Raw genomic sequence first — 12441 nt, 5'->3', positions numbered from 1 at the left:
GTGCTCCACGGCATGTGGGATCTTCCCGGACCAGGGCTCAAACCCATGTCACCTGCACTGGCAGGTGGATTCTCAACCACTGCGCCACCAGGGAAGTCCAATACCTTCTATTTCATTCCTGATACTGATACTTTGTTTTTTCTTTAATTTCTCTCAGTCTTGCTAGAAGTTTGTCAATTTATTGATCTTTTTGAAGAACCAGCTCTTTCATTGATTTCCTTTACTGTTTCTCTGTTTTCAATTTCACTTTTATCTTTATTCCCTTCCTTTGGGTAGATTTTTCTTTCTTTTTGGTTCTTGAGATAGAAGCCCTCTTTCTTCCTCTCTCAGGAATCCAATGACACAAGTGTTAAATCTTTTTTATAGTCCCACAGTTCCCTGAGGCTCTGTAGATTATTTTTATCAGTCTGTTTTCTTTCTGTTGCTCAGACTGGGTAATCTCTTTTCCTCTATCTGCCAGTTTACTGATTCTTTTCTCTGTCTGCTGAGTTTACACACTGCATCAGTTTATACACTGCTCTGTTCTGTTGAGTTTACACACTGCATTACTGTATCAATTATTGTTTTTCAGTTCTAAATTGCCATTTGGTTCTTTATATCTTCTATTTCTTTGCTGAGGTTTTCTATATTTCATATTTCATGTGTCAGTTATTTTCCTTGAAATGACAGCCTCACTATTCATTTTTGAGAACGTGTCTGTCAAATACTCAAGTGTGAATGACCAGATTTGTCAGTTGTTTTCAAGCAATTTTGGTGTTCTATGAAAAAGATAGCTACTTCAGCTTAAAAATCACATAAGTGCTTGTTTTTCCTTAAAACAACCACCGTAAATTACATATGCAGAAATGATGATTTATACATATCATTTCATCATACAGGGTATTAAAGATACATGTACACAGTGGTTAGATTTGATAAAATTAATACTTTTGACTGCTTTACCAAGGATATTGTGAAACTGGTATTTTTTAAAACTGCAATTGCATGGCAGTGAATACAATGATTACTGGTACAGTACAGTATCACTGTTCTGATTCATGCTAAGGTATCAGCAGTTTTACCAGCCAGTGCTTTTGCACCATCAGTGCAAATGTAAACAGAGTGGATAAAACAAATATTATTTTTGTGTTATAATGAAAACATTTTGACCTCATGGACCCCCTGAAAGAGCCTTGGGGATTTCCCGGGTATACATGGACCACTCTGAAAACTACTGATCCAATCCAAAGATCATATTTAAATTTTGAGAATTGAGAGTATTAGCATTTGAAGAGAAATTAACCAGTGAAAAAGAAAGCAATCCAATACAGCAACAAAACCAGCAGACTATGGATCTATTTTCTACTTGTTCTAATACTTTATTATGGTTCCATAATAATATTCTATATTATTCTACAATACATAAATATGTCCCAATAGCATTCTTTATAGAAAAAAAAAATCTCGGATCATGTATTGTATTCAATAGTCATGTCTCTCTTTAGCATACTTTAAATCGGAACAATTCTTCAGTCTGTTTATATCTTTCATGACTTTGACATTTATAAAGAATACTGGCCAGTTATTCTGTAGACCTGTCCCTCAAAGGGTTTACCTAATGCTTCCTCAGGATTTGATTCAGATTATACCCCTCTGGTAAAATACCAAAAAGGTGGTAATGTGTTCTTCCCAGATATCAGGAAAAAGATAATGTTGGTTTTTCTCATTACTGGTAATGTTAACTTTGATCACTTAGATAAGCTCTGCCAGATTTCTCTGTTATAAAGTGGCATTTTCCTCTTTGTATTTAATACATCTTGTGGGAAGATATTTTTAGTCTATGTAAAGATCCAAGTTACTCCTCAAACTTTCATCCACTCATTTTAAACATCCACTGATGATTCTTGTCTGAATCAATTATATTATAATGGCTGCTGGGATAGCCAGCCTCTAAGATGATTCCCACCTCCTGATATTCACAGCCTTGTATAATTCTCTTCCCTTGTGTAACTTGCCTTTAACCAATGGAGTATGACAATATCAAGGGGACATCAGTTTTGTGATTAGGTTACAAAAGACTGTGACTTCTATTTTGCCAACAAGTCTTTCTATAACTTTCTCAGCTTGCACACTTTAATGAAGCTCACAAAGCAAGAAACGAAGGGTGATCTCCAACCAACAGCCCACAAAGAACTGAATGCTGCCAACAACCAATGAATGAGTGTGGAAGTAGATCCTTCCCCAGTCAAGCATTCAGATGAGACCACAAACCCAAGGTTAATACCTTCATTTCAGCCTTACAAGTGACCATGAAGCAGAGAACACAGCTAAGCCCAGAGAAACTGTGAAATAATGTGTGTTGTTTTAAGCCATTGCACTTTGGGGTAATTTGTTACAAAGCAATAGGTAACTGATACAATTGCCATATGACAGTTTTCTAATTTCATCATTCCTTCAACATTTTTTTTTTTTTTTTTTTTTTTTGCTGTACGCGGGCCTCTCATCACTGCGGCCCCTCCCGCTGTGGAGCACAGGCTCCGACGCGCAGGCCCAGCAGCCATGGCTCACGGGCCCAGCCGCTACGTGGCACGTGGGATCCTCCCGGACCGGGGCACAAACCCATGTCCCCCGCATCGGCAGGCGGACTCTCAACCGCTGCGCCACCAGGGAAGCCCCCTTCAACATTTTTTACTTGGCTTCCTCCTGCAGGGAAAGATTCCTTTCTCCTCCCTATCTGTAAGTACTTAGGTATTTCAGTGTGGACTTAATGGATTTTATTTCAATGGGTTATAATCTTTTATCATTATCTAATTTGATGTTTAAATTGTCCCACATTTGGCCAGTGGAAACCTTCCCCTTCAGGCTGGTTCCTGTGTCCTTGTAATATATTCCCATCATTCTATGGGCCTTCCTAACCTTCTGGCACAGGATGTTCCAAGCATACATTGTACTTTCCCTGCCCCAGTCCTGAAATCAGCTATTTCTCCAAGGAGCCCAAGATTCTTTTAGTGGAGAATGGTTAATGGTACCACTTGATGAAGAAAAGTTCCTAATTTTAATGCAGTCTAACTTATTTATCTCTTATTTTATACTATGACTAATTCATAACACACCAGATTATTCTTTTACTGAGCTGTCTGAATATAAATATAGCTTTACTATATGAATTTCTAACTTTTTATATTGCTTTATTAATATTCTGAAGTATTTTTCTGCATGTAAAGAGCCTGCTATTTATACCCTTGAACAGAACAATTAGTGAGGAGAGGGGGAAATGCCCATCCATGTGTCTGTCATACAACATGCTAGGCATGATCAAAGTATAAACACAGCAGATTCTCAAGTCCCCCAAACATACAATTTTGAAACTGTAAAGGGGCTATGGACATGCAGGTAGATATAGCCAGCAAGTACAGAACCTGGGCTCAGGGGAAAGATCGTGACTAGAGATACGATTTTGGAAATTATCAGCATACAGATAATAGCCTTCACCACTAAAAGGAGAGTCCATTAAAAAAGGGAAAATGAAATAAAAAATAGAATACTAACACTTAAAAAATTATATGAGAAATTCACTAAGAATAAAGCAAATTATTAAATACAGAAAGAGAATCCGTAGAATACAAATCTATTTTAATAGTTTAATATTCCATTATGGCTTTATCATAATCTATATTATTCCATGATGTCTTCTTAGACTATAATAGAGCATATATAGTATTTGGTTTCTATTATGGATCATATTCTAATATTGTTCTAGAAAGCATACAAGGAAAAATTTTAAGAGGGAGTTAAGAGTCACAAAGGAGACAAATAACAATTATTCCCATTTTGGGGTGTAGGTTCAGACTTTATATAAGTCATACTATTAAGCAAGGTGTAGGACTTCCCTGGTGGCATGGTGGTTAAGAATCCGCCTGCCAATGAACCCCAGGGGACACGGGTTCAAGCCCTGGTCTGGGAAGATCCCACGTGCCACGGAACAACTAAGCCCATGTACCACAACTACTGAAGCCCACGTGCCTAGAGCCCACGCTCCGCAACAAGAAGCCACTGCCATGAAAAGCCCGCGCACCGCAACGAAGAGCAGCCCCTGCTCACTGCAACTAGAGAAAGCTCGTGCGCAGCAACGAAGACACAACACAGCCATAAATAAATAAATAAATACTTTTTATTTTTTAAAAAGGCAAGGTGTAACTTTAATTTGCTCAGTAACAACTCTTAGTTATGCAGATTGCTACACAAAGAGTAATTACCAACACTAGCCCTACAAAACTATCTCTAAAATGATCTTAACTGGTGGCTCTTTTCATCTGGTTTTATTCTAACAATGAAATTACTTTTCTTCAAATTAAGACAATTTACATGAAGTTCTAAAATCCTTCAGCTACTTTAAATGTACCAATCTAAATTTCAGTAACTACTTTAGCTCAAACTAAACATGCAATTGGGATTTTTTTTAACTTTGGTTCTTTTAAAATATTTATTTATTATTTATCTATCTATCTATCTATCTATCTATTTATTTATGGCTGCACTGGGTCTTCGTTGCTGTGCATTGGTTTTCTCTAGTTGTGGCGAGCAGGGGCTACTCTTCATTGCGGTGCACGGGCTTCTCATTGCAGTGGCTTCTCTTGTTGCGGAGCATGGGCTCTAGGTGTGCAGGCTTCAGTAGTTGTGGCACATGGGCTCAGTAGTTGTGGCTCGCAGGCTCTAGAGCGCAGGCTCAGTAGTTGTGGCGCATGGGCTTAGCTGCTCCACGGCATGTGGGACCTTCCTGGACCAGGGCTCAAACCCACGTCCCCTGAATTGGCAGGCAGATTTTTCTTTTGCCTTTAGAATTATTTTATTAAATCATAAACATACAACTGCTTCTTAACTCTACACACACACAAAGTTTTTCAAGGAATAACATTCTATCCTACTGCACTATGATCCTGGCTAATAGTGCTTCAAAACTTTGAGAAAAACTGTTAAAAATGTTTCACATGTTACAACTTACACATTTAACATTATCTAAGAAGGAATGCTCCTGTTGCAACAAAAAATAGAAATGAGGTTTTTCCTCTCCTGGTAACAAGGAAAATAAAGGGAAGAGTGAACAGGCTAGGGAAGCAGCATAAACTGGCCTGAAAGAGTTAATCAATCCTAGTTATCTTGTAACTGTTACTAGTCTGTATTATCTGTAACTAGATTTGTCCTTCACAAAGCTAACCTCTAACACTCTGACTCTGTGTGAATTACATCCTGCACCTAACTGCAGGCAGATTCTTCACCACTGCACCACCAGGGAGGTCCCTGCAATTGGGATTGACATGTACACACTGCTGATAAAATGCCTTTCCATGAAAACAAACAAACAAACTAACTAACTAAACATGCAATACAATAAATGTTGTTACTCTGTCGAGTTCCAATGGATTTTTTTAAAGGTAAAAACTGATGGATCTAGAAAACAATCTTTAAAAGTTAGCTTTGTGAACATAAACATGGATGGAAAAAGGAAAGTTAACATTACAGAATACAAAAAAAAAGAAGTATTATGTGCTGGGTACTCTGTTAGAGACTTTATATACCTTCTCATTTATCCTCCGAACAATCTTCTGGGTAAATGGGATGTCAAGGTTAAACAGTTTGCACAAGGTCACACGGTTGGTAGTAGTAGAGATCAAATTTGAACTCAAGCTAATATAATTCCCATAGTATTCTTACCAATATATCATAAAGCCACACCCTTTCTGTATTATACAAGAGAAGAAGTAAGTTAGTGAAACTGTTTTCATCGCAACTTAGAACACTTAAATTCAAGTGGCTTGTTGCTGACAACTCACACATAGCCATTTAAAAATGTGTTGTTCATATATCTAACACAGTAGTAACAATCACAGAAACATGACAGTGAGAGGGTGTGAGATAGGTGGAGACAGCTGAGAAGAGGAGTAAAGGGATGGAATACTTTACATGGAAACAAACTGTCCGACAACTTCTTGTAGAGAACAATACTCATTTGGTACTATATTTTAATTTAAAAACACACACAATCCCCAAACAGAAAACTCTATAAAGTCATAGCATTTTCAATAATTATAATTGAGAAAATAATCTCAAAACAGAGGAAATAAAGTCCTAGCTGTGGAAGAGTTCTGGATTATGGTAAGAGACCACCCTGCCTATGGCCATAGGATATAGTTTTAGTAGAGAGAAAGTATATGGGGTTATGGAGAAGGTTAATGTTGCTAAAGCAAGGGTGTACATGAAGACAAAGTGATAGTGGAACCTAGAGGGACAATATGACACAGGTACTTAAATTCTGAATGAAAAACTGTAGTATCCAGAAAGATGTTAGATGATAACAATGAGAAGAAATAAGGAAGGTTCAGTCAGAAGAAATGACTTTGCAGGAGAAATTAGAAGTAATAATCTGTTAGGTAGCCAAAGCAGACCTACCACCTCAAGTATTTTTTTTAATTGAGATATAAGTAATTGACATGTAACATTATATTAGTTTCAGGTGTATAACACAATGATTCGATATTTGTATACGTTGCAAAATGATCACCACAATAAGTCTAGTTAACACCCAACACCATATACAGTTAATAATTTTTTTTCTTATATGGGAACTTTTAAGATCTACTCTCCCAGCAACTTTTAAATATGCAACACAGTATTAACTATAGTTGCCACGCTGTACATTACATCCCCATGAGTTGTTTATTTTATACCTGGAAGTTTGTACCTTTTGACACCTTTACCCATTTCCCCCACCCACCACCCCTTGCCTCTGGCAAACACCAACTGTTACCTGTTATGGGTAAGTTTGGTTTCGGGGTTTTGTTTCTGTTTCTAAGATTCCACGTATAAGTGAGATACGGTATTTGTTTTTCTCTGCCTTATTTCATTTAGCAAAATGCCCTCAGGGTCTGTCCATAATGTTGCAAATGGCAAGACTTCCTTCTTTTTTTATGGCTAATATTCCATTGCATATAGAAATATATATACCACAATTTCTTCATCCATCCATCCATGGACACTTAGATTGCTTCCATGTCTTGACTGCTGTAAATGCTACAATGGATGGGGATGCATATATCTTTTTGAGTTAGTTTTTTCATTTCTTTTGAGTAAATACACAGAAGTGGGATTGCTGGATCATACAGTAGTTCTGTTTTTAATTTATTAAGGAAACTCCATACTGTTTTCCATAGCGGCTGTAACAATTTATATTCCTACCAACAGTGCACAAGGGTCCCTTTTTCTCCATATCCTTGTGAACACTTGGTATCTCTTGTCTTTCTGCTAATAGTCATTCTAGCAGGTGTAAGGTGATATCTTGTTATGGTTTTGATTTGCATTTCCCTAATGATTAGTGATGTTGAGCAAATTTTCATGTACCTGTTGGCTATCTGTACGTCTTCTTTGGGAAAATGTCTATTTAAATTCTCCGCCCGTTTTTCAATCAGACTGTTTTTATGCTATTGAGTTGTATGAGTTCTTTATATATTTTGGATATTAACTCCTTATTGGATACATAATTTGCAAATATTTTCTCCTGTTTGGTAGGTCTCCTTCATTTTGTTGACGGTTTCCTTTGCTGTGCAGAAGCTTTTTAGTAGTCCCACTTGTTTATTTTTGTTGTTGTTGCCTTTGCTTTTGGTGTCATATCCAAAAAAATCATGGCCAAGACTGATATCAAGGAGCTTATTGCCTATGTTTTCTTCTAGGAATTTTATGGTTTCAGGCTTTATGTTCAAGTCTTTAAACAATTTTGAGTTGATTTTTGTGTATGGTGTAAGATAGTGGTCCAGTTTTCCCAACACCATTTATTGAAGAGACTGTCCTTTCCCCCATTTTATATTCTTGGTTCCTCTGCCCTAAATTTATTGACCATGGATGCATAGGTTTATTTCTGGGCTCTCTATTCTGTTCCATTGATCTATTTGTCTGTTTTTATGCCAACACCATACTGTTTTGATTACTACAGCTTTGTAAGGGTTTTTTTTTAATAATAGCTTTATTGAGATATAATTCATATACCATACAATTCAACCATCTAAAGTGTACAATTCAGTGGTTTTTAGTACATTGAGCTCTGCAGTCATTACCACAATTAAAGTTAGAGCATTTTTATCACCCCAAAAAGAAAGTCCATATCCATTGGCAGTCACTCCCATTTCCCAGCTTCACCCCAGCCATAGACAACCACTAATCTAACTTTCTGTCTCTTCTACATATTTGCCTATTTTGGATATTACATATTAATGGAATCATACAATATGTGTTCTTTTGTTAACTGGTTTCTTTTACTCAGCAGAATATTTTCAAGATTCATCCATGTTGAAGCAAAAATCAATACATTTCTTTTTACGGCCAAATAATGCTTCGTTATATGGGTATACCACATTTTATTCATCAGTTAATGGACATTTGAACTGTTCCCATTTGGGGGGCTATTCTGGAACATTTGTGTACATGTTTTTCATTTTATGTCTTATGAGTATATACTTAGGAATGGAATTACCAGGTCTTATGGCAACTCCGTGTTTAACATTTTGAGGAACTGTTTTCTAAAGCAGCTACAACCATTTACATTCCCACCAGCAATGTTATGAGGGTTCCAATTTCTCCACATCTTCAACAGTTACCTGGTCTTTTTGATTACAGCCATGCTAGTGGGGTGTTAAGTGGTATCTCACTGTGGTTTTGATTTGTATTTCCCTAATGACTAATGATGTTGCGCATCTTTTCATGTGTTTACTGGACATTTGTTTGTCTTCTCCGGAGAAATGTCTATTCAAATCCTTTACCAATTTTTTAGTTGGGCTGTCTTTTTATTGTTTAGTTTTAAGAATTTGTTATATATTCTGGGTAGAAGTATCTTATCAGATCTACGATTTTGGTTATGGTAAACTTGGTACAGAAAATATTTGTGTTAATGAGGCTGTCAACACGGGGTGACAGCTATGTATTGGTGAGGGAAGAGGTACAGTATAACATCAAAAGCCAGATATAATTCTCACTGCCAATGTTCCCATCAAAAATCTGCCACTTTTGTTCAGAGTACCAAATAAAATATTGATGAGGCTGTTTTTAGTACTATAAGGCCTGTCCTCTGGTGATATAAAGTAAGCTAGCCAGCTAATAAAAACTCAGCTGCCTGAATAAGGAATTTGGTCTTTTTTGTGGTATGCAAAAAACATGAAAAACACAATGAGATCTAAGAAAGAACTTGCTATGAGACTTGCAAGAAAGTTTTTCCCCTCTAATAAAGAGAACTTGAGGAAGTGTTCCCTGCTCTTCTTCAGCCAGATGGTAGTGTCAAATTATGACAGCCCTCTCCTGACATGCAGAGCTCTAAAGTACACTGGACTTATGTCTCTGATGAAACTGATGAACTGCTAAACTACCCTGTAACTGTCTGGCTCTGGGCTTCTTATTCTGTGAAATAATACATTCCTTATTATTTAGGCCACTTTTAGATGGGAGGATACTGTTACTTGTAATCCAAAACATTCTGATACATTTTCTACTTTGTCAATAAGCACATTACTGGACAGAGCTATACAGAAATTAGAATGAAGTGATTATGAAAGCTAGATCTGCCTAGAACACTACATACTAGTTTTCAGTAGTTTGATTTTTAAAAATGTAAACAGTATTTTGCACTTTATCAAACATCTTAGGTACTAACTTACCCAATACTCACCAGAACTCTAAATCAGGCAGTCTTGTGGCTATTTTACAGATATATATATATATAATCCTCCAGTATAGGTCTTCCAATTCTATATCCCATGTGTGTTCTACCACATCATAGTATGCCTCATAGTATCAAATATAATGCATTAAAAGCAATATAATCGATAAACCATAATGGAAAAGAATATGAAAATAGTATGTCTATATGAGTAGTATAACTGAGTCACTTTGTTGCGCAGCAGAGAGTGGCACAACACTGTAAATCAACTGCACTTCAAAAAAAGCACCATAATCCACAACAAAGTGACTGCAGTATTCTTTCAGCACTTAAATAACTGCCTGACATTATACAACTCTTAAGAGATGAGTAATGTGACTAAAATGAATAATAAAATGTCCAAAGAGCTGCTACATGTTAAGTTTAAACTGGTCAAGTAGAGTGATCAGAAGAAATCTAGCACCTTCTAATAGCTCTACTGAAGCACTTACATTGTATTAAAAATTTTCCCTCTACATGCCTGACTCAATCTATGCTGTGAAGTCTTTGGGGCTATTTATTTTTTCCTGACATCCCTGCACCTAACACTATGTTTGATATATGTAGTATGTTTGCTAAATTAAGAAATCAAAGATTTAGAGTCTCAGTCCCCCTTTACCAGCTGTTCTAGAATACATCTAGAAAATGTTAAGATAAATCAGTTTAAGTGAACAAAATTAAACGTTCTTTATAAATTTTGAGTGTTATTTATGAAAAAGTTTGCTTACCATTTAACAAATGAAAGTAACACTCTCACATATAACTGACACTTGACTCAGATATGTAAAAAGAATCTTAAAGCATAAAAGAGTCCTATAACTTTTAGAATCAACAGCAATTTCCTTTTTGGTAACTTTCCCATTGTGCCTAACACACTTGTGCTTTCTGTTTATTCACAGGACTTTCAAAGACCTCCCTATCCCTAGACGACCGATGTAACTAATTCAGTTGCACCTCAGCTTCCCAAGCCACCAGGACAAGTGCCTACCTACCCATCCTGCATTAACATTTACATTCCATGAGAGATACTACACAGGGAACTCTGGCTTTACCAAGATGAATAAAAATGCATGCTCTGCCCATGGCTTGGTAGAGGAGGCAATGAAACACAATGAAATATGGGGTGTACTATAACGACAGTTACTTACAAATGGCCACTGATTGCCTGGAGGAGCTGGGAAATGCAACTGGGACAGGATCTTGATGTTTGCCAGAGAGAGAAAGCAAGCGGAAGGACATTCAGGTGGGGAAAAAAAAGTACATACAAAGGCACCAATAAGTGAAAAATGATGAGGCATTTGAGAACCAAGTAGTTTGACTTGGTTATAGCATAAGCCTGGCTAGAAATAAGGATCAGAACACGAGTGCCATGAAAAGGAGTTTAAATGTTTAATTCTGAAGATATGTCACTGACTTTTAAATCAGGTAGTGACACCAGATTTCCTTTTCAGAAGAAAAATGAGTGGCAGTATGGAAGACAGAATGAAGAAGAACTTGGAGGTAAAAAGAGCAAAGCCTCAAGTAGGCTATAGAAATAGTCCAGGTGAGAAATAAATGAAACTGCAATGACGCCAGTGGCAGCGGGGATAAAGAAGAATTTGATTCAAGAGATATTTGGGGATCTAAATGACAGGACACACTTACCATAACATGATACTTATGTTCCTGAAAAATCTCCATGTTCTTAAAACTACACATTAAAACAAACAGTCGCACATTAAAAATAACATGGCTTAAGGAAAAGAGTTGGAAGCAAGACACTCAAAACCTGTGCAACTCTGTAACCAGAGTGTTAACAAAACCAACAAGAATCCTAATAAGCATATTAACATAGTTAAAGATGTGCTAAGTAACTAATAAGCCTGGCACTTTCTAAAGGCACAGCTCAAACAAAGTACAGCTGTCCCTCAGTATTCACAGGAATTGCTTCCAGGACCTGCCACAGACACCAAAGTCCGCAGATGCTCCAGCCCCATAGTCGGCCCTCAGTATCTGCAGTTCGCATCTGCAGGTTCAACCAACCCCCACGCTCGCAGTACTGTAGTTATTGAAAACAATTCGCGTGTTAAGTAAGTAGACACACGTAGTTCAAACCCACGTTGTTTGAGGATCAAATGTAATAGAAAAAAGTGTAAAGGGTATTTGAAGCTAAGTTACAGAAACAAAGAAAAAATGCACAAACATCTGGGGGAAATGTGCAATAAATTCTTTCAACACAGATAAATGGCGAAAATCAGTCAAGAGGAAGAATGTGGTATATGGATAGAGTATACAGAACTCTGTTCTTCAGTAGCTTGCTGCTTTCAGCTGTGTTAGTGTATTTTAGATTCAGCTGCCACTGCTTATGGCAGGAAGCATTAATATGCTGGGAACGTTGTTAAGTATGTTTTCCTCTTTATGGACAGTATGTGAGCCAGACTGGAATGCCTCAAAAGTCCCTCAAGTGAGTGACTAAGCCTCCCACCTCCAGACCAGGTCAGGAGGTGTTCTGTGTCATACTTTTAGTACAGACTGTAACTGATGATTGCTTTAGGTGGTGGCGAAGGGGAGTAAAACGTATACACCAGGTTTCCAGATAGGAGTAAATGGACAGATACTGTTTCCATTAAGAAAAATCAGGGAATAATGAAGCATGAATATGAAGATAATATAATGCATGTGGTTTTTGTTACGTTGAGTCTGAGGCGTCTTACAGACATCCTTATTTAGATAAATATCAAGTAAGC

The 12441-nt window shown here is 37.0% G+C and overlaps 1 protein-coding gene across 1 annotated transcript in view; it reads right to left on the bottom strand.

The window, feature by feature from the left end:
* PPP3R1 (protein phosphatase 3 regulatory subunit B, alpha) overlaps nucleotides 1-11395 on the bottom strand; it is a gene marked incomplete at both ends in the record, with an annotated part of 44369 nt that extends 32974 nt beyond the window's left edge. The window contains one exon of the mRNA XM_079720689.1: nucleotides 11360-11395. Within this exon, the coding sequence (XP_079576815.1) occupies nucleotides 11360-11395 (36 nt within the window). The remainder of the gene's footprint in view (nucleotides 1-11359) is intronic.
* Nucleotides 11396-12441: the final 1046 nt, after the last annotated feature.

Source organism: Hyperoodon ampullatus (genome assembly GCF_949752795.1).
Source record: "Hyperoodon ampullatus genome assembly, chromosome: 15".
NCBI classification, from domain to species: domain Eukaryota; kingdom Metazoa; phylum Chordata; class Mammalia; order Artiodactyla; family Ziphiidae; genus Hyperoodon; species Hyperoodon ampullatus.
The sequence above is the reverse complement of the archived record's forward strand: the minus strand, read 5'-3'. Positions and strand labels throughout refer to the sequence as shown.